The following is a 22,925-nucleotide window of genomic DNA, read 5'->3' on the forward strand; positions in this document are numbered from 1 at the left end:
CTATTTCATTTCAATAATTTTTGTAATCCTTGCATCGGGTCTAATCTAGTTATTGCATATAATAGGTAATAAGCGGTAGTAATTTATTCATAACTAGTTTTATCCCCGTGCAAATGCACGGATTTATAATAATAAGACTTGAAAATAAAAATAAATTAATTAATTAATAAAATTCAATTAAAATGGAGTTAGTTTAAATGAAATGGCTTATATGTAACATTTTTTATTTTTGAATTTGAATTCATATCATGTCTATCCTTAAAATTCTCATGTTAGATACATTATTTAAAATATTTTATAAATTATTGTAAGTTTTTTTTCATTAAATTTTTTTTATCATGTTATTTTTTAAGGGAAAAAAAGAAATTTAAAAAAAAAAGCTAAAAAAATATTCGGGCGGGAAAATTTTTGTTGTCAATGTGACATGTGTACTTAAGGGATAACTCTGGTGATTACTTTAGTATATAGTATAGATAAATTTCTATTGTAATTTGTCAAAAAAAAATTAGTTTCCCTTGGACCTCATCCAAATTGTAGTAAATTAAATTGAACTGAATTAAAATAGACTAAACTAAAGTAGGAAAAGAGGAAATACATTAATCTTTATGCTTGACAAAGTATGTAAATCATAACTTCAAAAGGGTAAAATTGACATTTCTATGAATTATTTGAGATAATTTTGTAATTTTAATGGATACCGCTAGGTTTAGCATTTCCTTCCTGTTTCCCACTGCTTTCTCATCCTTCTCTCCCTGCACTCCTCTAACTCAACAATATAATGGAGCTTCAACATTAAATTTTTCGACCTCACTTCTTCACCACCACAATCATTATCACAATTACTGTCACAATCACTATCATTTGCTATCTCCTCCCCAACGTCGCCGACATCACTTCTTTCATCATTTTCAAAAATCAAGCTCAATTGAGGGAGCTTTCAATGGAGGACATGGTCACCCCTACTCTTTGGGGTTGACCATGCCCTTAATTTCACCCTTCATTCATAGGTGTAGACACCCATTTGTGTCTCCCCAAAACCAAACCCAGTGATGAGTGTCTTTCACGTCGAATCATATCGAATGAAACGAAAGTGTGGAAAGGTCTAGCGTTGCGGAGAGTTTTATTTCTTTTCTCTTCTCCCTGTTTTTGAAAACTTTATTTTAAGAAAACAGTTAATCCAGGTTGGTTGGTCCATGATGTGGGTCCAATAGTGATGTAGTTGGATATGGCTTGCAAAGGCCTTTCCAACGATATATTATAAGCCCAATTCCGATGAATATTGAGGAAGTTATGGCCAATTTACTAAACTGGGTCCGGTTTGAGCTTTATGTACGGCCCAATGATCTAGGGGAGGGCCTAATATAATTTATCATTCCTAATGCAATTAGGAATGGTTTTAGTCTTCTAGAACATTCTAGAAGGTTCTTTTCATTCCTAATTCAATTAGGTTTCTTTAGAGTTTTAATCAAGATCAAATAGCATTTTCGATGGAATTATATTATTTTATCTTCCAGTACGGTAAGTTTATCAGATTTTCGAAAACGCATTGAAAACCACTTTGGCGTCCAACCCCGGGCCTTGGCGCCTGGAACCAGGATTGGCGCCAGGCGCTAGCCATTGGCGCCTGGCGCTAGCCACTGGTGCTGGCGCCAATGTTGATTTTCGATCTTCAGACTCTGTTTTGTTAAATTATCTTTTTGGATGATTTTCTCTATAAATATCGTATCAACTCTCTTCATTCGCCAACTATCTTCATCATTCATCAACAAGCATCAATCATTCATCAATTCTTTTAATTCATTCTCTTCATCACCAACTCTCATCAAGATTTTCTTGATTATTCTCTCTCTCTTTCCTTTCAAAACCTTGTTTTTAAATACAAAATTCCGCATTCGCAAGATCTAGAAACACCTAGCCATATTCGAAGTTGCCTTTGCCCTAGACGTGAAAGGTTTTAATTTCTGAGGGTTTGGTCCCAAATCTCTCTTTCAATTATTTAATTTAATTGCTTTGATTATTATTTTCCTTGAAGTTACTAACGTGTGTATTTTGTTATTAGAAAGAGGTACGAGACATCAAAGTAAGTACTTTAATGGTTTTAATTGATATTATGATGTAGAAATCATGTTTATATTGTTATTTTGATTCCTAGTATCATGTCTAGGGTAATTTTAATATTAAATATGATTCTTGTGATGCTTCCTATGTTCTTCCTAATATTTGTGATTGTTAGTATCATGTTAGGGCTAAAGATTTGATTTTTATTGCTTAGTGACATGCTAGGGTTTGTTATTAATCTTGTTAGTATCATGCCTAGGATCTTGCTATGCTTTAACATGATTATGATTATGATTGATTATTATTATTATTATTCATGATGTTGATTATTTATTTATGTTGCTTGATATGCATTATATTTTATATTGTTATTTCTTGATCACCTTTATTGCATGTTTAAAGGGAATTTGTACTTGTAATCATGCTTAATAAGATAATTAATAATCTTGTTAGGGTTAATTGTGATTATAATTCAACTGATCGCCAATCATAGATTTATTTGTGCATTAATATTCAACCAACATAGATAAACAGGTTTAGGGTTAATCCTAGTGAAACGCTAAACATCGCCCGCAATTTACCATATAAAGCCCACAAATATGATATGGTTTGACCATTATGCCCATTTTCTAAAATTGAAATAATCTCGCTGTAAAAAATGTGGAGCCGTACTGGCTCGTCGGGGGAGACCGGAGGGCAGGCCGGAGATGCGGGGGACGCCGGAGGTACGTCGTCGTCGACGGAAAACGAGGTAAGTCACCGTTAAAATTCACGGTTTACCGTCGGAGTGGCTCCGGCGCCTAGGATGGACGCCCAAACCGTAGCCTGGACGTCCAAGCCAGACGCCAGAACCACCAGAGTGGCGTCCAGCCCAGACGCCCAGACCAAATGGGATTCCGGGTCGTGGCTGATGTTTTTCAAATGGGCGAAGACAACTACGGTTTGGTGCGTCAGTTGATGTACAGCGAAATTGCATCTAACCGAAATGTTTATCGTCATGTGTACCAGGATGACATGGATGGCGCTCTGCGGCGTATCCGGTGGGGAGGTGGACCTTGCGGCCAAAATCATTATTTTGACGCGCCCCTAGATCTGTTTGCCGTTGCAAACATTTACAAATGTGCAGTCATGCATTTCGGCCTGGGAGTGCATAGTCAAGCTTATTATCCTTGTACCACGGTTCTCCCTTGGTGGTCGCGTGAGACTGTCACCACACCGGTCAGAGAGCTAGCTATTGCGTTTCTTGGGTCGTCATACAGACATTTCATCCGACTAGACATGTCATCCGATTTTCCAGTGCCACCGATTATACCTCGGTGGTACAACATTCGCACAGCGAGCGTAGAGGGTTGGGATGCGCTATATCATGACCGGATCCACGAATGGAACACCCTAGCTGCATTTTAGTTTTTCATGTTTACATTCTTTATTTGTAATCTTATTTGTACGTTGCTCTTTTAATGAGAACATTAATCTTTTACATTGTATTGCTTACTGCATTCTATATGTTGCATGGGTAAGTTGCGCGGATCCACGAACGGTTATATCAAAATTTAAAAACATCAATGATTAAGTTGGAAGCTAAAAGAACAATCTAAAATGTTACAAACTTACAACATAATGTCCAATTTAATAAATTAAAACGATGATATTTAAAGTGCTCTATAAATAAAATGACAAAACCATCAGTAATCCCTCCTCGACGACGACTCCCACTGCGCAAGGGTCTGTTCCAGACTATCAACAACAGCTCTCCCTGTTGCACTCATGTTGTCCTTCTCAAGAGAGAGTTTTTGTACGTCCTGCATTATCTTTCCCATCCACTGCATACAACAAAAAACAGAAGATGAAATACAATAACAACATATAAAACTTAATTAAAAGACAACGATAAATATAATATAAGACATACCGCTTCCATGGCAGTAGGCGGTGGCACATAATCATCATCGCTGTGGTCGAGATCTGCGATCAACCTCGGGTGCGAATACCGGTTGAACCATTCCATGTAGTAATGGTCACACATGAGAGTAACCCCAGAGGGCGGCCGCTGCAACTCCGCAGTCCATAAGCGGGCCACCATCGGAAACTGGTCCCACGTCCCGGTCATGATATCCAGCCATTGCACGACGTAGTCCCTCGAAGATGCAGGTCGGACCGCCTTCATCGGGCATGTCGGGGGAGGAGGGACAACTTGGACAAATCCAAGCTGGCGAAGACAACGCTGGGGCATGTACGCCTCAACGATCTCACGATACTGAATGAGTCCCGTGTACAGGGTCCTGGGTACCCTAACACTAGGGTTCGGGCCGAAAGGCATCCAGTTCACCTGCACATAGTTTTAAAATTTAATAACATGAATATAATATGTGCAAATAATAAAATGTAGAAACAATTTATAAACGTTACCTCTAAGGGGGACAACCTGTCCAGCAACAACCGTATCGATCGGAGGCGGTCAACGGACTTCTTCTCCGAGCGCGGACTCCACGCACAAGCACGCGGCATCCCCTCATCAATAGGAACTGGGTCACGATGTGGTCGCAATGCAGGAAAGTACTCGTATATCCAGGTCTGCAATAGAGTCAGACACCCAGTGATACCTGTCGCGTCAGCCCGACTCGCAAATCCTAGTTGGCGATACAAATACGCCAACGTAGCCGATCCCCAGGAAAACTGGCCTACACTGTCGGGGTCACACGCCTCCACTATGTCGCGTGGCCTGAGCTTGTTTCCGCCGCTCTTATCCGGAAACAAGGTACATCCGAGGAGTAGAAAAACATAAGCACTCAGCTGTGCGTCGTGCGTCCTACGTGCACTGGGGTACAAACACCGCTGCAACACGGATGCGATCTTCACACCTCCGTGTTCCCAAACACCTAGCGCCTCGGTGTACAGTGCAGCCTTGTCCACCGCCAACAACTCTGCCAGCAAATCTGCCTGATCCGCATCAGCCACAGCACAAAGTCGTTTACCCTCAACACGAATCCCCAGAATGGCCTCGACGTCATGTAACATGATCGTCATCTCACCGAACGGAAGGTGGAAAGAGTTTGTATCCGGCTGCCATCGCTCAATGAAAGCCGTGATCAGTGTACTGTCAATCTTATCGTGCATGGTGGAAGGAACGTGATTCACCCCAGTGCCCTCCAATCGCTCGAACATCTCGCTCTCCGCCGGCCAAGCCTCTGCCCATGTACGCAAAAAGCTACAAGTCTTTTCCCGGGTATGACATTTCAACAACCCCGTAACTGAAGGCCTCTCCTGGTCCTCCCAAATACGGGAAGCTATGTGTCCTAGAAAGCTAGGAATCACACTCCCGTCAACAGGCCCACCGGGCACCTTACTCCTAACAACCCAAGAATCATTACCGGCCCTCGACCGTTTCCTGCTTGCCCCAGATACAGTGGACGCAGATGATGTGCCAGATCTACTAACAAACCTACCACCCCTACCCTTACGCACCTCCACCATATGTGTCTCGTACATGTCATCAACCCTCTGACTGAATGGACCGTAATCATCATACGGTCCATTGCCATCGTCCACATCCTCATCCTCATCTGCGCCCTCCTCCTGCTCCTCCTCCTGGTCACCCTCCTCAGCATCATCATCGTCATCGTCATCCTCATCCCGACGGTGGATCCGTTCTCTACGAGCTGAGGCCGAAATACCACGGGATCTGACATGTCTATGCCCCGACCTCTCCACTGAATAGCTTCTACTAAGAAGCTCTACATTCTTCCCCGCACCATGACGACCCAGTGAATTCTACACAAAATTTTAAAATATATAAACATACAAAAATTTATACGAAAAATAGCTACCACTCCCAAATCAAATAAACTAAAAACATACAAATAATTGTAAACAAAATATAAACATAGAAAAAATACAACGAAATTGAAAAAATTTATAAAAATAAACAACAAAATATAAAAACAATTCAAAAATATATTACACAAAAAAAAAAAAAAAAATTAAAAATAATATTTTTAAACAAATATATAAAAAAAAGGGGGGGGGGGGGCGCCTTGGCTGGACGCCGCCACCAGTGGGCTGGCGCCTGGGCTGGACGCCACAGCCACGGCTGCGGCGCCTTGAATAAACGCCACAACCGTGGCTATTGCGTCCAGCCCAGGCGCCAGCCAACTGGTGGCGGCGTCTGCAGCTGGCGCCACCACCGCTTGCTGGGCGTCCAGCCAGGGCGCCCCACCGCCGTCACGGCGGTTTTTCCCTTTTTTTTTTTTTTTTTTTTTTTTTTACAAATTGTACCTTTCCTCCTTGGGACATCCTTCCCTCCGCCGCCGCCGCCTCGACATTGCCGTTGTTTGAAATTTTTTTTTTTTTAAGAGAGGTTGAAAGAAGATGAGCAATGAGAGTGTGAGTGTTTTTTTTTTAAGGTCAAGGGCAATTTTGTCAAACCAAGTGAATTTTGTGGGCTTTATGTAGTAATTTGTGGGCGATGTTTAACAAATCCCTAATCCTATTGATTGTATGTTAATCAGAAAGCGCACATGAATACGAGCAGAATAAAGTAGAGGCCTATTATTAGGGCAGGTTCAATCTCTTTTAGGTTGAATTTGTACCATCATCCCCGAACCCTTATTTGGTTCATGACCTTATGGAGTTGACGATCTCTTGGATCGTTAAGGGGTGTAACCTTCACCTCGTGATGGTTTACAAGTTCCTTAAAAACTTGTTGGCGACTCTTTTGCTCTATCTTCTTCCCTTTTGGACGCCACAATACTTTAGTGTATGATCACAGTGGGGTTCGAGCTAGTGGGATTTTTAAAGGCTTGAAACTATTCCCTACAATAGGGTTTTCGTTTAAGACTGGGAAAGGTGGGTGGAGATCTGGGAAGCTTCATTGGTGTTGGTGTCAAGGAAGCTTCTATGGTGTTTGAGGTCGGGGTAGCTTTAATGGAGGAAGAGCAAGAAGCTTTTTAATGCAGGGAGTTCAATGGAGGTGTAGTCAATGGAGTAATGGGTAAAAAATCGTTAAGTTGGCGTTATCTTTGCTCTTGATGTGGCAACAAGTGCTGCTCTGTATTGTTACAATAATGCCATTAGATTGACGAATTTCGTCAATCAAAAAGATTAATTGGAGCTGGTTCGTAGAAAAATGAGTTGAGATGAACTAAAGATAGGTCCAAAAAAACATGGCGTAAATAGCCAAACCATACACTTGCCCAGTTGCATAATACTCCACATGGAGTAATATTACAAAATAAGGGCATGTTCTCATTGACTGAACTCAGCTGAACTGAACTGAATTGAGCTGAACTAAAATGAAATGAATATTATATAAGAGAAGGAAATTAGGAGCTGAACTGAATTGAATTGAATTGAATTTCAACGTAAGAGAACATACCCTAAACTCATTTAAAATTTTGCATGATCATCAATCAATAACATAATACTCTATGTAAAATTTAAGATAACTACTCACAAGACTTTAGCTAGTCTCATACTCCGTATATTTCAAAGTAAAGAATAGTAGATTTTATTTGTCAACAAAAAAAAAAAAAAAAAAAAAAAAAAAAAAAAAAAAAAAAGAATAGTAGATTTTAACTCTGAACTTGTGGAAAATTTCTTAAAATGAAGGTGGATGAGATATAACCCGCAACCTTGTTACCACGCTATGTCTAACACTCCACGTCATATTTGAGAATTAACTCAATCAAAAACTTAAAGGAGTATGACACGTGCCTAAACTTAAGTGTGAAATGATGTCAATGTTGGTTTGTTTTAGTAGTAGTTAATTGATGTCATTGTTCATCATTGAATTGGAAAATATATTGTAATAATTATCACCCAAAGTCAAAAAACAGACGTGCCAAACTAATCTTAATATCAGAATCACCCACATTGAAAACCCAAAAAAAAAAAAAAAAAAAAAAAAAAAAAAAAAAAAAAAAAAACTGAAGCCATAAAAGAAAAGATAAAGACTTACCACGGATGGCAAATGAGAAAGCCAACAGAAAAAATAAAATAAAAATTAAAAAGTAAAATAAAATCTAAGAAAAGATGGCCATTTGCACAATAGATAGGTAGAAAAACAAAACCATTTACATCACATTAAGAGGCATTTCCAGTCATGATTAACTTGCCATTAGATGTTGCATGTAAGGTAGGAACTAGAAGCAGTATACAAAGAGATACTAGTCATCTCACTCGGCAAGGTGCAAGACCACTGGGAGAACAGTTAGGGTTGGGGGAACGACAACTAGCTGCAGCACTAACATTGCTGGGAAATCTTTGCCGTATTGGGAACTCTGGCACTCCCCTCACAGGAAACTGACCAGCACGCTTACTTCTGAAGGCTGAAACCGGTAATGATGAGGATGCAGATGATATTTCACCCACAGCATCACCACTACATTGCAAAGGTTCCAGAGTTTCAACCACATCACTCATTAAGGGTCTTGCCTTTGGGTTTTGGCTCAGACAATAGTATGCCAAACTGCAGGCTTTCTGTGCCGCTCTTATAGAGTACTGATTTTCCAATCTCGGGTCAATTATTTGCAGAAGCTTTCGCTTGTCATTGAGCTTTGGTCGTGCCCAATCCACCAAGTTCTGCTCTTTACTTGGTCTGGTCTTGTCAACCGACCTTCTCCCTGTCAATAGCTCCAAGAGTACAACTCCAAAGCTGTAAACATCACTTCTAGCTGTGAGATGACCTGCTCACATAGACTCTGATCAGAACCATTGTTTACATACAATCGTACAAATTCCAATAAAATGTGTTATGAAATGCATATTTGGGGTACGGGGCTTCATATGATGTGCAAATGATGTAATGAAAACTGAATAGAGTAAAACTAGCTAGAAATTAGAATCTGCTAAAGTAATTAGAAAAGGACAATGAAAAATAACACTCTCTTGCCAGGAGTAGGTAAACCCAGTTTCTTTCTATCACTAGCAATCCAGCAAAAAGACTAGATTTCAGGTCCACAGAACATATAAACAAATCCATAAGGTGAAAAAAACCTACTTAGATAGAGTATAACCAGAGCTAGTCAAGTACATACACTCGTGTACTTGGAAGCACACATGTTTTAACACACCTGCTTCCCAAGTTCAGGCCAACTCCTGGTTGATAATCGCAATCGCATAGTTCAAGTTTATCAGCGATATATTCGGCATAATTTTTATCCCGGCCAAATGAAGTAATGAGCAAGGAAAATACAGGCCAAGAAGGAAAGTTGACAAAACACAGAACATAAACCCAAAACTTCCAATGAATTTCCTTTACATGCACTAGTGAGTAAGATGTAAGTCATGTGACGCATTGTGGTTTTCATTCTTTTGATCCCTGAGGGAGGGCAAAGAGAGGGAAATTTTCACTTAGCTTGATCCTTTTATTGGAGAAGGGAAAAGTTGATCCTAATTGTCCAAGTAAATTAGAACCCTTGGTGTGGAAAAAGAGGGGGGGGCGGGGGAACAGGAGGGTAAAAAATATCTTCCTTGGTTTGCACTCTGCAGGAGAGGAGTAGTGTGGGGGAGGGGAGACCAGGTAGCAATACAAAGGGGAATGGGAGTTAAAAGGGTTCCGAGGAAAGATGGGGGATTATTTTTTAAGTTCACAATTACCTCATTAGTGGAAAAAAAAAAAAAAAAAAGAAGGTAGGGGTAACCTTAGCAAAAAGTTTATCTAACGGATGGAAATTATGTTTCAGTGTTTACATGGAGACAGAATGAAAGATTAGGAGGGCAGTTTCAGTTATAAAATTTAGCTATTGATAGTTAATGATCCCATTAGTTTAGTAAAATAAAAATTGCTAAGGATGTTATATACACAAATGACAGGACAAGGTATTACCATAACATACTAATTTTGACACCAATATAATTGCAGTTATAAAATTTAGCTGATACAAATAGATGAATAGTGCGAACTCCGCAGTTGTGAATTACTACAGCATAAATCATGAATATAATTATCATTCTCAAATTTCCATTTATATGACAATAACTTGAACCAACAGTAAACTCAATTCATATAGACAGCAGTAATTACTGTAATTAAAACAGACACAATTTTTCTGATTTGTGATGAGACAAGTGCCAAGTGATGAGTGTACGAACTAACATATATACACTTGTATTTCTGCTGGAAATTGCAGCACATCAACAACACGTCACAATGACCATTATCAGATACTGCAAGAAGACAATGAAAATCATAGAACCATACAGAATAAACAATCAGCCCATGTAAGCTATTTCTTGTTGAAAGAAAATATTGTGATTGGAGACATTAGTAGCAATTGTCCCAAGATGTAAGAAGATGATAATACAAGAAACCTCAGGCAAAAGAAGGAAGGACAGAAGTTTAATTTGATCGAATGTTTGAGCTCTGTTACATACCAGTCATCACATATTCAGGGGCAGCATATCCATAGGTTCCCATCACACGAGTAGATACATGGGTCTCATCACCTTGTGGTCCAGCTTTTGCAAGCCCAAAGTCAGAAAGCTTTGCCGTGTAATCCTAGCGAGGGCAGCAAGCACAGACAATATGAATATATATGAGAATGAGGTATTAGCACATCAATATCATCCCTAAATCTAGATAGAGATCAGGAACATATTTATGGTATTTATTGACACATCAAACCAATAGTTGTATACTTGTATATATTAGCACATCAATATATATCTCCTTTCAATCCGTATTTCCTTCGAACATGAACTAAAAAAAGTCAGCAGACCCTGCCCCAGTCTAGTAGGTGTCACACTGTACACAGCAGCCTCCTTCATCAGGCAGGTCAACAGCATCTCGAGCCCCACTTAAGGGTCTCATGGCCGTCACCCTCCCCTATTGGCTTTCTCCACACACTCACAACTCTCTACTCAAAGAGAAGGAAAAGAAACTTAGTGCCATCAATCATTTGCCAGCAGTGCTCAGAGCCACTAACCACCTCAATGGTGGATTGACCCTCCCCCTTATCCTTTCCTTTCCTTTCCTTCCCTCCCCCATTGTTTTTTCCATCCATCCTGCTTTCATTCAGCACCATGATACACAGGGGCTGCAACCCATAAACCCAATAACAAGGCAAAGTGAAGGCTCCCTACTGCCACTTATTTTTATTAAGTTGGACTTAATATGTCTACACTCTGCTAAGGTTGTGTCTTAATTTTTTGGCCTTGATGATTCTTCTAGAATTGTTACCGTACTTTTACACTGACATTTAAGAATAGAGATTATCATATGGCACCTAGTTAGCTTTGTGTTTTTTAATATCAAAGTCTCATATTTTAAAATATACTCAATAATACAAAATATATCTTCTACTTATTAACTATCAAAGTAGTGACTGAAAGACAATTGGCAGCATTCAGTTAAAAAGATTCCCTACAGATCTACAAGCTGTTAAGAAAGCCTAAAAATATTAATAATCTATAATAATTCCATATAAAATTTAACTTCTAGAATTTTAAGTTAGCCTTCTTTTTTTTTTTTTTTTTTTTTTTTTTTTTTGCTGTTCTTAATGCATATAACTAACTTAACATACCTAAAGCTATAAGTTTGGATTGTTATAATTCTAACAAGAATAATAAGTTTCTGAACAATGAAGAGAATAGAATAAAAGTCAACCTTTCTAATTAGGGAAGAAAGAGGGCTTTGGTAAAAACGTAATTCTTGACATCGCCACATGTAAGAAGATAATTAACCATGAGATTCGGGAGCAAGAATTAAAAAGGGACATGAGTTAGTGAATTCTATAGGTACAAGTTATATAGACATATTGGATTATTATCAGCTATCATAATTTTGGTTTTAGATAATCTATTTAGATTTGATAATTGTTAAAGTTCTGCATTGACACATGTGAAAGTCAAATATAGAACAATTGCGAAAGAAAATGGAGGGAGTATAAAAATAGTAAAGTTAAGAAAACGTACAGAGTCTAGAAGTATATTAGATGTCTTGAAATCACGGTAAATAACAGGCCTTTCAGCATTGTGAAGGAAGGCAAGTCCTTTAGCTGCTCCAAGGGCAATCATCATCCTTGTAGACCACGATAAGGGAGCAACTGCCTCTGTATGCCTCAGGAAAAGCCATAACAACTTAAGCTAAAAATGTCCAGTAACTATGTATACATAAATAAATAATGTAATTAAAAGGGACGAAGAGCATGATTAAAATAATATTGAGCAATGACACTGCAACAAGTTCAAAGAGATCCAATTGCATGCAATCCTAAATGAGTTTGACTATTGTACCCCCATCATTATCATTTTGACAAATCCCCTTGTAACCTCAATGTGGATATCGGAATGAAGATGGTAACCTAACTTGTAGAGTCGGCCTTCACAATGGGAAATCCTGAAGGTGACCTCAGTGAAGGACATAGGATGGTTTGGTTGACTTTAAACTTATTAAGCTCAGGGTAATATTGCTGAAAATCTAAAAGGGTAGTCAATTATAATGTATAAGTTTTAGTATGTCACTTGAGTGCAAGTTTGTTATTTGAATGAGATATTGTTCTGTCATCCTCTTAAGTTGTCGGAATAATTTATAATCATCAAAAATAGAAACTAAAATCCTAGCTTGAAGATCAAGAAGAAAGAGAGTTGATAACAAAATTATAAGTAATAAAAAAAAAGGAGGAAATTACATACTTCGAAACAAGTGATTTTCAAGGCTTCCTCGAAACATGAATTCGTAGACGAGTAAGCGATGGTCATCCTCGCAGCAATAACCAATCAACTTAACAAGATTAGGATGACGGAGCTGGCCAAGAAAATTGACTTCAGTCTGCGAATAAAGTGAGGGTGTGAGCTCATTGGAAAATAACAACTTGAAAAAGGAAAAAACAAAAACAAAAAAAAAAAAGGGGTGGAAGAAGACATACTAGCCATTCCCGGTGGCCCTGAAGACCTTCTTTGTTGAGAACTTTGACGGCAACAGGGAGAGATTTAAGGCCAACACGGACATTCTCATCAATGTAACCCTTGTAAACAGTTCCGAAGCCGCCTTCTCCCAAGATGTAGTCTGAACGGAAGCTCTTAGTAATGGTCTCCAACTCATAGAGTGTAAAAGCGATAACATCTGTGTAAAGTCCGACATTCTTTCTAGAGTCTTCTTCAATGCCCAATAATCGAGGGGTAGATGAAGGATCACTCAGATCTGACACAGACCTATGCTGCTTCTTGGATCCTGCTGCTACTGCCGCTGCTTGCAATGAGGTTAGCATGTGAAGCTGATCAACTACATAATATGATACACCCCAAAACACTTAGATCTATATGTATGTATAGCTTTACAATCAAAATCAAAATTTTACTAATAATGTTTGTCTGTCTGTGTGTACCTTGAGCATGAGCCACCACGGCAGATTCTTCTCTAGTGCCGCAATTGCCCATCTTTCGAACCCAGTTTCAGCTCAGCTCGATTCGACTCGACTCCTGCACCGCTCAAGTAAATAACCAACCCCGGCCTGGAAGTGGAGTGGCCGTGCAGCAGATGCTCACTGTCCACTCTCCTGCCGTGACAAATTAAAGCTTCCTTACCAATTCAATTCAATTGCAATTGCTGCTTCTGCTGCTAGTCCTGCAGTCTGCTACTACGGAGTATCTCTCATTCTTCCGGCTAATCCTCTCTTCACCTTTTTCGACAATAAAAATAAAGTAAACACTACTTTTACTACTCCCAAAGTGCAAGTACTGAAGTAAATTTTTAACTAGTGTTTTTACATGAATTGCCTACCTTCCCTCCCCTGCTTTTGCATTGTCTTTTCCGCCTCCAATGTCCTATCCTCACTAGTCACTATTTGGGAGATTGCAAGATTTGCAACTTCCACTCTTCTTCCTCTTTTCTTTCTTTCTTGCTTTTTTATTTTTTTTTATTTTTTCTCTTATTATTATTATCTTTAGTTGCTCTCTTTCATAACACTTCTGGTTCATCACTTCTCTATTCTTCTTTTAAAAGATTGTTTCCTTATCGCTCCTTAAAAAAAGAAAAAAATGTTTCCTTATCAGACATTTTTCAGGTTATATCCTCTCTATTTCACATAAATAAATGCAACAATTTGATTAATTCATATATCAATGCACAACTTTAATCATTAATAATTGTAATCTAATTTGATATTATATCATATTATCACTACTCCCTCCATTTCATAATTAGAACCTTATTTTCCATTTTTCACGGTTATTGGATTCAATCATAACCGCTCCAAATTGTTTATGAATATAGGTGAAGAAACTATATGGAAGACATCAGCAAATCAATAAAAAAACAAGCATTTCATTTTCATTAAGCTTTCCTCTTAGTTTTCCCTTGGCTTAGTAGCCAATTCAAGCGATAGTCTACATGTATTACTGAAGATCTATCGTCTTTTTCAATTGTATAAACGTGGAGATAACCTTTCCTTCGAGGATTTAACTTTTACAAGTGTGGACCTGACTTTATCATTTAATTAATATAGCGCATTTGCATTGTTTATCATATGTTTATCTACTTGTTTCTTTATTAAGCAATCTAACTAGTTTAATTTATTTTGGAAACTTCTTTATTGTTTGATTTTGTTATATTAGCGAGACTTTCAATCTTTAAACAAGTAACTGGGGTAGCCCCCTAATACAATAAAACAAGATAGGGAATTTGAATAGTTAGTAAAGAACAATATTTGCCTTAACACTTACCGATTCTGCTAGTTTTTTAAAAAGATATTTCATATTCTTAATTGTTGTGTTCAAAACTCACTACTGACACTAGTAGGATAGCTTGTAGAATAAGACAGGTAATTAGTAGTGTGTGGAATAAGTCATGCAAGGTAATGTGTAGATAAGCCAAGTGTTGACTTAGTTGCTTTTGTGGTAATGTGCTTTGTACACTTCGTAGTTGGCTTGTAGAATTGTAACACCCCCGATTTACTAACTATTAATAAACAATAAATAAAGAAAAATAAACAACCTTTAAATAATATTGCGGAAGCATACACCTAAATCGAAGGTATTACCGCCACACTCGACAACTTGTCAAGTGTTAAGGCTTACAAAATCCCCAATAATTACAACCCAAAAAATCTAGGTGAGCTATTTACAACTTTACAAACTCGTTATAGCATACTAATCGATCACTTGAGCTCCTTTAGCTACGATCACTTGATTAACCTGCTTAAACAATCTTGACTGCTCACCATTAAGGACAAATTCCAAAATACATCGTCGCAGGGCCACCATAAGAAAAAGACATGGCCGCAAACACCAGTAGCAAAACAAAACAACACACACAAGTCAGCGAAACCTGAGTAATCACCACATATCATAATATAGAGTATAATATAATAATTAACATTACTAGATCAATTAAATAATATAGTTTGAAACTACATTACACATTGTACTCTGAAAATAACCTTTAACAACTCAACCTCGAATAATAGTACGAACCTTTACTCAACTCTTAACCAATAGTGTGTCATGCTCTTTGTTCTATACTTAGCCTTGGACATGGGTAATTCGAATAAAACCAACAAGTATAAAAACTTGAATACTCCCAATAACCGAAAAAACACCTTGAACTAGACCATACACGGGCCAATTCCCAATGTAGGGGACCATAGAAAAACAAATAATAAAGATTGTACCTCATTCTTAACTCATTATCATTATCTCATTACCAACAAGCCAAGGACTAAGGTTTATAACGTCGAGCCTCAAACCAATAACAAAATAATAATCTCAACCTTTTGATCTCATACATTGATCAAATAACCATTCACAATTAATTTATAATATCTCAACAATGGCACAGATTCCCAAATAACATAATAATTCAAACTCGATTCAATCGTAGTATATCTCAACTCTTAAGGGCAATCATACTAGTTACCCAAATGTAATCAATTCTCAACCCAAAAATAATACTCTGCATTAACAACCCTAAACCTTGATAAAACAATACTCTCTATAACAACAACATTAAAAACCCTAGAAATAATTGCACAGTCAATTATATAACAAAAAATAAATACGATAATCAAATCAAATCATACAATATCATACTAATTAATCATATATACAAAGAGTACAAATAATAAATCATATCACACATAATAATACGAAATATAATACAAACATCTCCAAAATTTTGTGTGATTACCGTCACAGACATACAATCTGAACTTATAAAATACTCGTCTTGCTTGATGAGGAGAACATCACACTTTCTTTCACATTGTATAATGAAAATCTCATGAATATGAGATGTTTATTTATGCGCACCAAAACAAGGGTTGACTTTGATTTGGAAAATCCAATTGATGATTGAATTGTATCATCATGGTTAGCGGCCAAAGTAGTAAACACACGAGGTTTTTTTTTTTTTTTTTTTTTTTTTTTTTTTTTTTTTTTTGCAGAGTACAAAGTTGGAGTAAGCGGAGGCAATGCTTAATATTATTAGGGTTTAAAATAGTTTATATACGTTTAAAATTGTAGAGTCCTATTTAAATTAAAATAGGGTTTTAAACCTTTCCGAACTCTAAAATAAAAATATGAGATTAGAAAAGTTTTTTTAATAAATAAAAATAACTATTTTTAAAAATATATATATATATATATATATATATAATCATAAAATATTCGGGTATTACAAGAATAAGCCAAACTTGGTAGTGTGTTATATAAGTTATAACATACTGCTTGTATAAATAGCACAAGTAGAAGTGAGAAGAAATACTACTTACTCTAAGGTTTTGAGAGAAAATATAAGAGAGTGAATAGTAGTTAGTAGCTTGTGAGTGCAAATACTAGAGAGCTTGTGAGTGCAAATACTAGAGAGCTTGTGAGCTCACTAAGAGTGTTTGTAATTATGGTTTTGTAGCTCAAATTCAATAGTGAGATTGTCTTTGAGAAGTGTAACACAGTTACCCATAAAAAAAACTAACAAATTGGTGTTAGAGCAGAGGTTGTTTCCGGGGCGATTTAAAGGCCAAAGACACATTCTTTGAGGTAGAGAAGGTGTAGGAGTTGTGGTAAACTTAGGTATTGAAAAATGGGTGATTTGCCAAAGTTTTCAATTCCTTTGCATTGTTTGATGGAAATATGAACTTTCAAGTGTGGAAAAGTTCGGTTGAAGACTGGTTGGTGCAACAAGGTCTTGATGATGCTCTTGAAGAAGAGAAGCCCACTAAGACAGAGGGTGGTAAGTGGGAATCAGAGAAGAAGAAGGCGGTGAGTACAATCCGACTTGCGATTGCATCGGAAATCAAGTACAACTACCTTTACGAGACGAATCCTAAGGCGTTGTTGGAGAAGCTACAAGTGGTGTATGCTTCGAAGTCTTTGACAAACAAGCTTTGTCTAAGGTGGGAGTTTTATCAATTCATGAAGGAGGAGGATACATGTATGCAAGATCACATTAATATATTAAATCAATTAGTGTGTCAATTGTTGAACGCCAATGAGAAGATTTCGGATCAAGATCAAGCTTTGTTGTTGTTAGCATCTCTTCCTAAAGGTTATAGAATAATTGTTAAAACTATGCTAGTTGGAAGAAGTGAGATTACTCTTGATCAAGCTTTGGCGGTATTAAGAGAAAATGAGAGGTTGATGTCCAAAATTGATGGAGAAAAGAAGTCATCGGAGTTTGGGCTAGTTCCTGAAGGTTCTTATCGGGGAAGAGCTCAGAAGAGGAACAAGGATGGCCAACGAGGAAGCTCAAAGTCTCAACCAAGGAAAGATTATAGTGGCTTGTAGTGTTACTATTGTCACAAAAAGGGCCACATTCAATATTCTTGCAAGGCATGAAGGAAGACCTCAAGAAATTGAAATCCTTGAAGATGAAAGTGAAGGAGACCGAGAGGGGAAGGGGATGCATCTTTTGCTCATAGCGATGAGGAAGATGATGATCAAATCTTCTTGCTAGAAGAAGAGGGTGTAATCCCCTGTATTTTTAAATATTTTATAAATGAAAATTTATTTTATTTATAATATTTATTTGTTATTTTTCATAATTTAATTTCAAAAGTTTCAAATTATTAATCTGGGTCGAAAATTATTTGAACAAATTATTTTATGCACCTTTATTCTACAATTTATGTCCAATCACTCAAGCCTAACCCATTTGTTTACTTAATCGACCCATTATTTTTATGAGGCCCAATCTTCCTATTTACCCTACAATTCTCTCCTATAAATACCCCATGAATCTCCAAAAATTTCCCACACAAAAAGGTTAGTCTTATTTTCTCCTTTGTTTTATTAATTTGTATAATTATAATTATTGATTTATGAGTTTTGATTTTATTGTTTGAAATTAATTTAATTAGTATCAAATTGTATTTTGATGATTAAATTTGATAATTTCAGATTTTATAAATGTCATAATTTTTAGATTTTGTAAATTTTATAACCTAGGGTTTTCAATTATTGTAAATCATGATTTTAGGGTTTTTATGAACAATTGATTTAAGGCTTTTATAGTAATGGTGTTTTAAAATTTTGTTGATTATAACTAATGATTAGTTTAACTTAATTCCAGATTATTTTGAACACTTAAATTCGGGTTTTAATTTTTAGATTTCCGTTCGTTCATATTAATCCCGTTTTAATCCCGATCAGGTTTTGAACTCATCTGATTTTGATGAAAAAGTAGTGTTAATCCCTCTCGTGGCCAAATTTAGCCTGTAAATATGATTTTCGGGCAGTTTTTGATTTTAACGAAGTTTTTTTATACTTAAAATATTATCCTTGAGTTTGATTGATAAAATTAATTATGTTTAAAGTTAATTAAGCATAAATATATGTTTTTATTGAAGTTTTAAGTGCTGGAAATAGTTTCTAAGTACTACTTTTGATGTTTTATAAAGAGGGTTTAATCACCCATTAAAGGGAGATTATTAGGGGTTTTTAAATAATTTTAAGATTTTTATTAAACTTTAAACTTGCTGTAATTTCATGTATAAGAGTGTATTTTAAGGTTTTTATGAAGAAAATTTAATGAACTATATAAGACTTTAATCTTAACTAAAGGGAAGGTTTTAAAGTGTTGTTTGATTTGGATTTTGAAGGTTTTAAAGTAAGTTAGTATTGCTATAAATTTGATTGATTGGGTATTGATTGAGATGTTATTATTTGGTTTAGGAGAGGAGTTTATTGAAGGTGATTTCTAGTTAGTAAAGTGGCATACCAATTCGTTTATTCAAGGTACGTACAAGTTACGAAACCTTGCTTTTAGGGGCATGTTTAAGGACGGATCGAGAACTTAGTATCATGTATAGGGTTGACTGGGTTAAATTGTTTGGTTATACATTGTGAATTTCAAATGATGTGCAATATTTTGTACTACAAGTATTATTTGTGCTCTAATTATGCAAGTTCGCTTAGAGGCAAAGGTATGTGATTGGTATAAAGATTAATTTATTACTCATTCATGATTATGCAAACAGGATGAGTAAAGGAAGAATTTAAGTCTTATAAGACGAGGTTAAGGTTTTGGGGTGCCTTATGCACTCAAGGTGTTTATACACCGAGGTAGTAAAGGAATAAATAATAAATGTTGTTTGTCACTAATAAATCAAGAATTGAAATTGAAAACTCGTCTTTTTTTATTGAATTGTGTTTGGAATGTTTGTATTGTTATGCATATGAGTCATCACTAAGTCTAAACTTGTAAATCACGTAAAGTGCAAGATGGGTGAGCAATAAAACTCTGGATTGGTGCACATCTGGAGTAATGACAATCAGGGGTTGGGATACATGGGGTATTAGCCGTGTACTTTTATCGAGGCCGTCTGATCTACGAGTCTCCTATTTCAAATACTATTTTTTTAAAAACTAGGAGTTAGGTGAGATCTCATACTAACTACGGTCATGGAGTCGCGCCCGTGGTCGTTGGATGTTTATTGATGTTTCTGAAAGGAGGCATGGGGTTTTTCTTTTATTGATGTTCCAAATGGAGCATGGGTTGGACAACCTTGTCTATTGCGTAATCCAATGAATAAAAATAATGATTTACCTATTATTAATTAATGGAGTCATAGTGATGTAAATAGTTGAGTCCTGTGTCGAGTCTACAAACTAATGATACGTGATGATTGATTATTAGTAGCATGCTAGGGATTTCTTATTATGTTTCGCAGCTTGTATGTACTCAACTTTGCTGATTGCGTGCTTTGTGTGTCTTTCTTTGGTCATGGCCTTCGCCTTTCAATGACCTTGTGACGATCCAATTTTTACACTTGTAATATTGGGGAGCAGATTAACCACAGGTTCTTACATACGCAACATTCGCATCAGGATTGTGGGATTTTGAGTAGAGAGTTGGTTATTATTCGCATTTTATTTCTTTTCATAAGTCTGAATTTATTTAAACTCTGGTTTTATTTATTTACTACTTTTGTTGGGTTGAATAAGAGTCTTAATGGTTCCAGCTTGTATCATTTAATTTGGTTTTGGTTATTGGTTTTGAAACTTATTTATAACTGAGTTAGTTTTTCCGCTTCTATTTTCTGATAAAGCCTTAACGTTTGAACACGTGGCGGTAGCACGCCAGTAATTCTCTTGGATTTTGTTCAGGGTATTTACATGTTTTAAGAGAGAATTATTGGGGTGTTACAGAGGGGGCAAATGGATCATTGATACGGGTTGCTCATACCATGTATGCCATGATAAGAAGAAGTTCAAGAAGTTTGAAGCTTGTGAGGATGTTTTAGTGCTTCAAAATGAAGAGAAAGTGCAAGTTGAAGGCATTGGAGAGGTGGAGGTTGTGACACATGATGGTGTCCAAAGAAAGCTTGGAAGTGTGAGGTATGCTCCTAAGGTTGGTAGGAATTTGATCTCACTTGGTAGGCTTGAGGCCAGGGGCAGACCTTCAGTAGGGGCCTACTGGGGCCTGGCCCCTAGTACAACCCAAAAAAATGTCCAAACATATAATGAGGCCCAAGTAAAAAATAAACGTAAAACTATTTTAATAAAGCCCAAGTATACTGACTGATAAGAGCTAACCTCACATTCCCAAAAATAAAAAAAAAATATAAAAAAATTGATGACCCTATGTGACCTACAATCCCATATACCGTAGTACTTTTTTTTTTACTTTTTATTTTTTTATTTTTTTTGAAGCATACAATCCCATATACTTTATACATCTAGTAGTATCCCATTTTCACTTTCTCATTTATTTGTCAAGTTCACATATTATTTAATTTAGAATTAATTTTTTAAAAATAGTATAGTAGGCAGCTAAGCATATTGTATTTTGTATGTACCATTTGATTTCATATTGAACTTTCTATTTTAACCAATTTTGTCTCTAAATATATTTTTAAGTACAAAGAACAATATAACATGAACGTAGAGGGTATAATATATTTCGTATCAATCACATAAACTTAAATTATATATTTACCTTTTTAGATACGTAGTAGGAGTATGATATATACTCAGTAACCAATACCTCTTATACGATCGAACTAAATACATGTATCATTTTTTTTTGAATGAATGTGTATCATTAATTGTTAATCGTTATATGTTAAATTTTAATGTTGTTTATGCACCAAACAATTTTAGATTTTTTTTATCACAAATTTTATATGAGGAAACTGAAAAGTATCATTATTTTTCTAATTTCTCAAAAAAAAAAAAGAATATATCATTATTTTTCTATAACAATGATAAATGATATGGAGTACTATTTTTTTCTTCATATAATATGAAGTAGAAATAAATAACTCTAATCTAACCTCGTACACCCCATAATAAGTTTTAGATCAGGAATTTATGTCATAAGTCTAAAAATGTTTGGCCCCTAAAAGAAAATTACTCAAGATCCGCCACTGCTTGAGGCAAGAGGTTGTTCCATCAAAGCAATTTATGAACAAATGAAGATTGGTAGAAGAAATTTGGTGGTCATGAAAGGATCACGAAATAGAAGGAACATATGAATTGCAAGAGTGGAATGGGAAGGCTAAATCCAACCATGAAGTTAAAGTGAAGGAGTCATCAAAGAGGGTGACATTCATGAAAGATTCATCATAGAGAAAAGTGGTTTTGGTGTTAGGGGTAATGGTCTTGAGGCGGAGATTTGTTGTGTTCAAGACTCACTACTAACACTAGTAGGATAGCTTGTAGAATAAGATAGGTAATTAAATTAGTAGTGTGTGGAATAAGCCATGCAAGGTAATGTGTAGATAAGCCAAGTGTTGACTTAGTTGCTTCTGTGGTAATGTTCTTTGTACGTACACTTTGTAGTTGGCTTGTAGAATAAGTCAAACTTGGTAGTGTGTTATATAAGTTATAGCATACTACTTGTATAAATAGCACAAGTAGAAATGAGAGGAAATACTACTTACTCTAAGCTAAGGTTTTGAGAGAAAACATAAGAGTGAGTAGTAATTAGTAGCTTATGAGTACAAATACTATAGATCTTGTGAGCTCACTAAGGTCCTGATCTTTTGAGCTTCTAGAAGAGCAGAGCAGAGCCGAGCCGAGCAGAGTAGATTTCATTATTATTATTATTATTATTATTATTATTATTGTTATTATTATTATTATTATTATTATTATTATTGTTATTGTTGTTATTATTATTATTATAATTATTAAATATTTATTAAATATTATAATTATTAATATTATAATTATTAAATATTAATTATTTATTATTGTTATTATTGAATATTAATTTTTCATATTATTATTATTATTAAATATTAATTATTATTATAATAATTCAATATTAAGTATTATTTTTAAGCAGAGCAGAACATTAATACACATATTAACTCTAATTTAAGGTGTTTATTTATCAATTATTTATTTTATTATTGATATTGTTTCGGGGTTTTCTGATGTCCTGCGGGAGAGTTACAATTCCGAGACTGGAACCGGACGCCTGTACCTGC

The 22,925-nt window shown here is 36.0% G+C and overlaps 1 protein-coding gene across 2 annotated transcripts; it reads right to left on the reverse strand.

Moving 5' to 3' along the window:
* Window positions 1-8,003: 8,003 nt before the first annotated feature.
* LOC110690761 (probable serine/threonine-protein kinase PBL8) lies at window positions 8,004-14,036 on the reverse strand. 2 transcript variants are annotated; one of them, XM_021867655.1, is made up of 7 exons: window positions 13,778-14,033; window positions 13,383-13,676; window positions 12,924-13,279; window positions 12,691-12,826; window positions 11,971-12,107; window positions 10,432-10,555; window positions 8,004-8,741 (listed from the first exon to the last, which is right to left on the reverse strand). In XM_021867655.1, exons 2-7 carry the CDS (start codon window positions 13,432-13,434, stop codon window positions 8,227-8,229), a joined length of 1,320 nt encoding a protein of 439 aa, XP_021723347.1. In that variant the 5' UTR covers window positions 13,435-13,676; window positions 13,778-14,033; the 3' UTR covers window positions 8,004-8,226. The 2 variants fall into 2 exon arrangements, with proteins under 2 accessions (XP_021723347.1, XP_021723348.1); XM_021867656.1 differs by having other exon boundaries at window positions 12,924-13,243; window positions 13,383-14,036.
* Window positions 14,037-22,925: the final 8,889 nt, after the last annotated feature.

The sequence above is a fragment of the Chenopodium quinoa genome, unplaced genomic scaffold (assembly GCF_001683475.1).
Source record: "Chenopodium quinoa cultivar QQ74 unplaced genomic scaffold, ASM168347v1, whole genome shotgun sequence".
In the NCBI taxonomy this organism is placed as follows: Eukaryota; Viridiplantae; Streptophyta; class Magnoliopsida; order Caryophyllales; family Amaranthaceae; genus Chenopodium; species Chenopodium quinoa.

What these genes read in the sequence shown, in the direction of transcription:
- LOC110690761 (XM_021867655.1), bottom strand. Translation starts at nt 13,434, where the DNA reads ATGGGCAATTGCGGCACTAGAGAAGAATCTGCCGTGGTGGCTCATGCT. An exon ending in CGTGGTGGCTCATGCTCAAG is followed by an intron (nt 13,280 to 13,382) that starts GTACACACAGAC and finishes CATATTATGTAG; the next exon opens with TTGATCAGCTTCACATGCTA. An exon ending in CCCTGAATATGTGATGACTG is followed by an intron (nt 8,742 to 10,431) that starts GTATGTAACAGA and finishes CTATGTGAGCAG; the next exon opens with GTCATCTCACAGCTAGAAGT.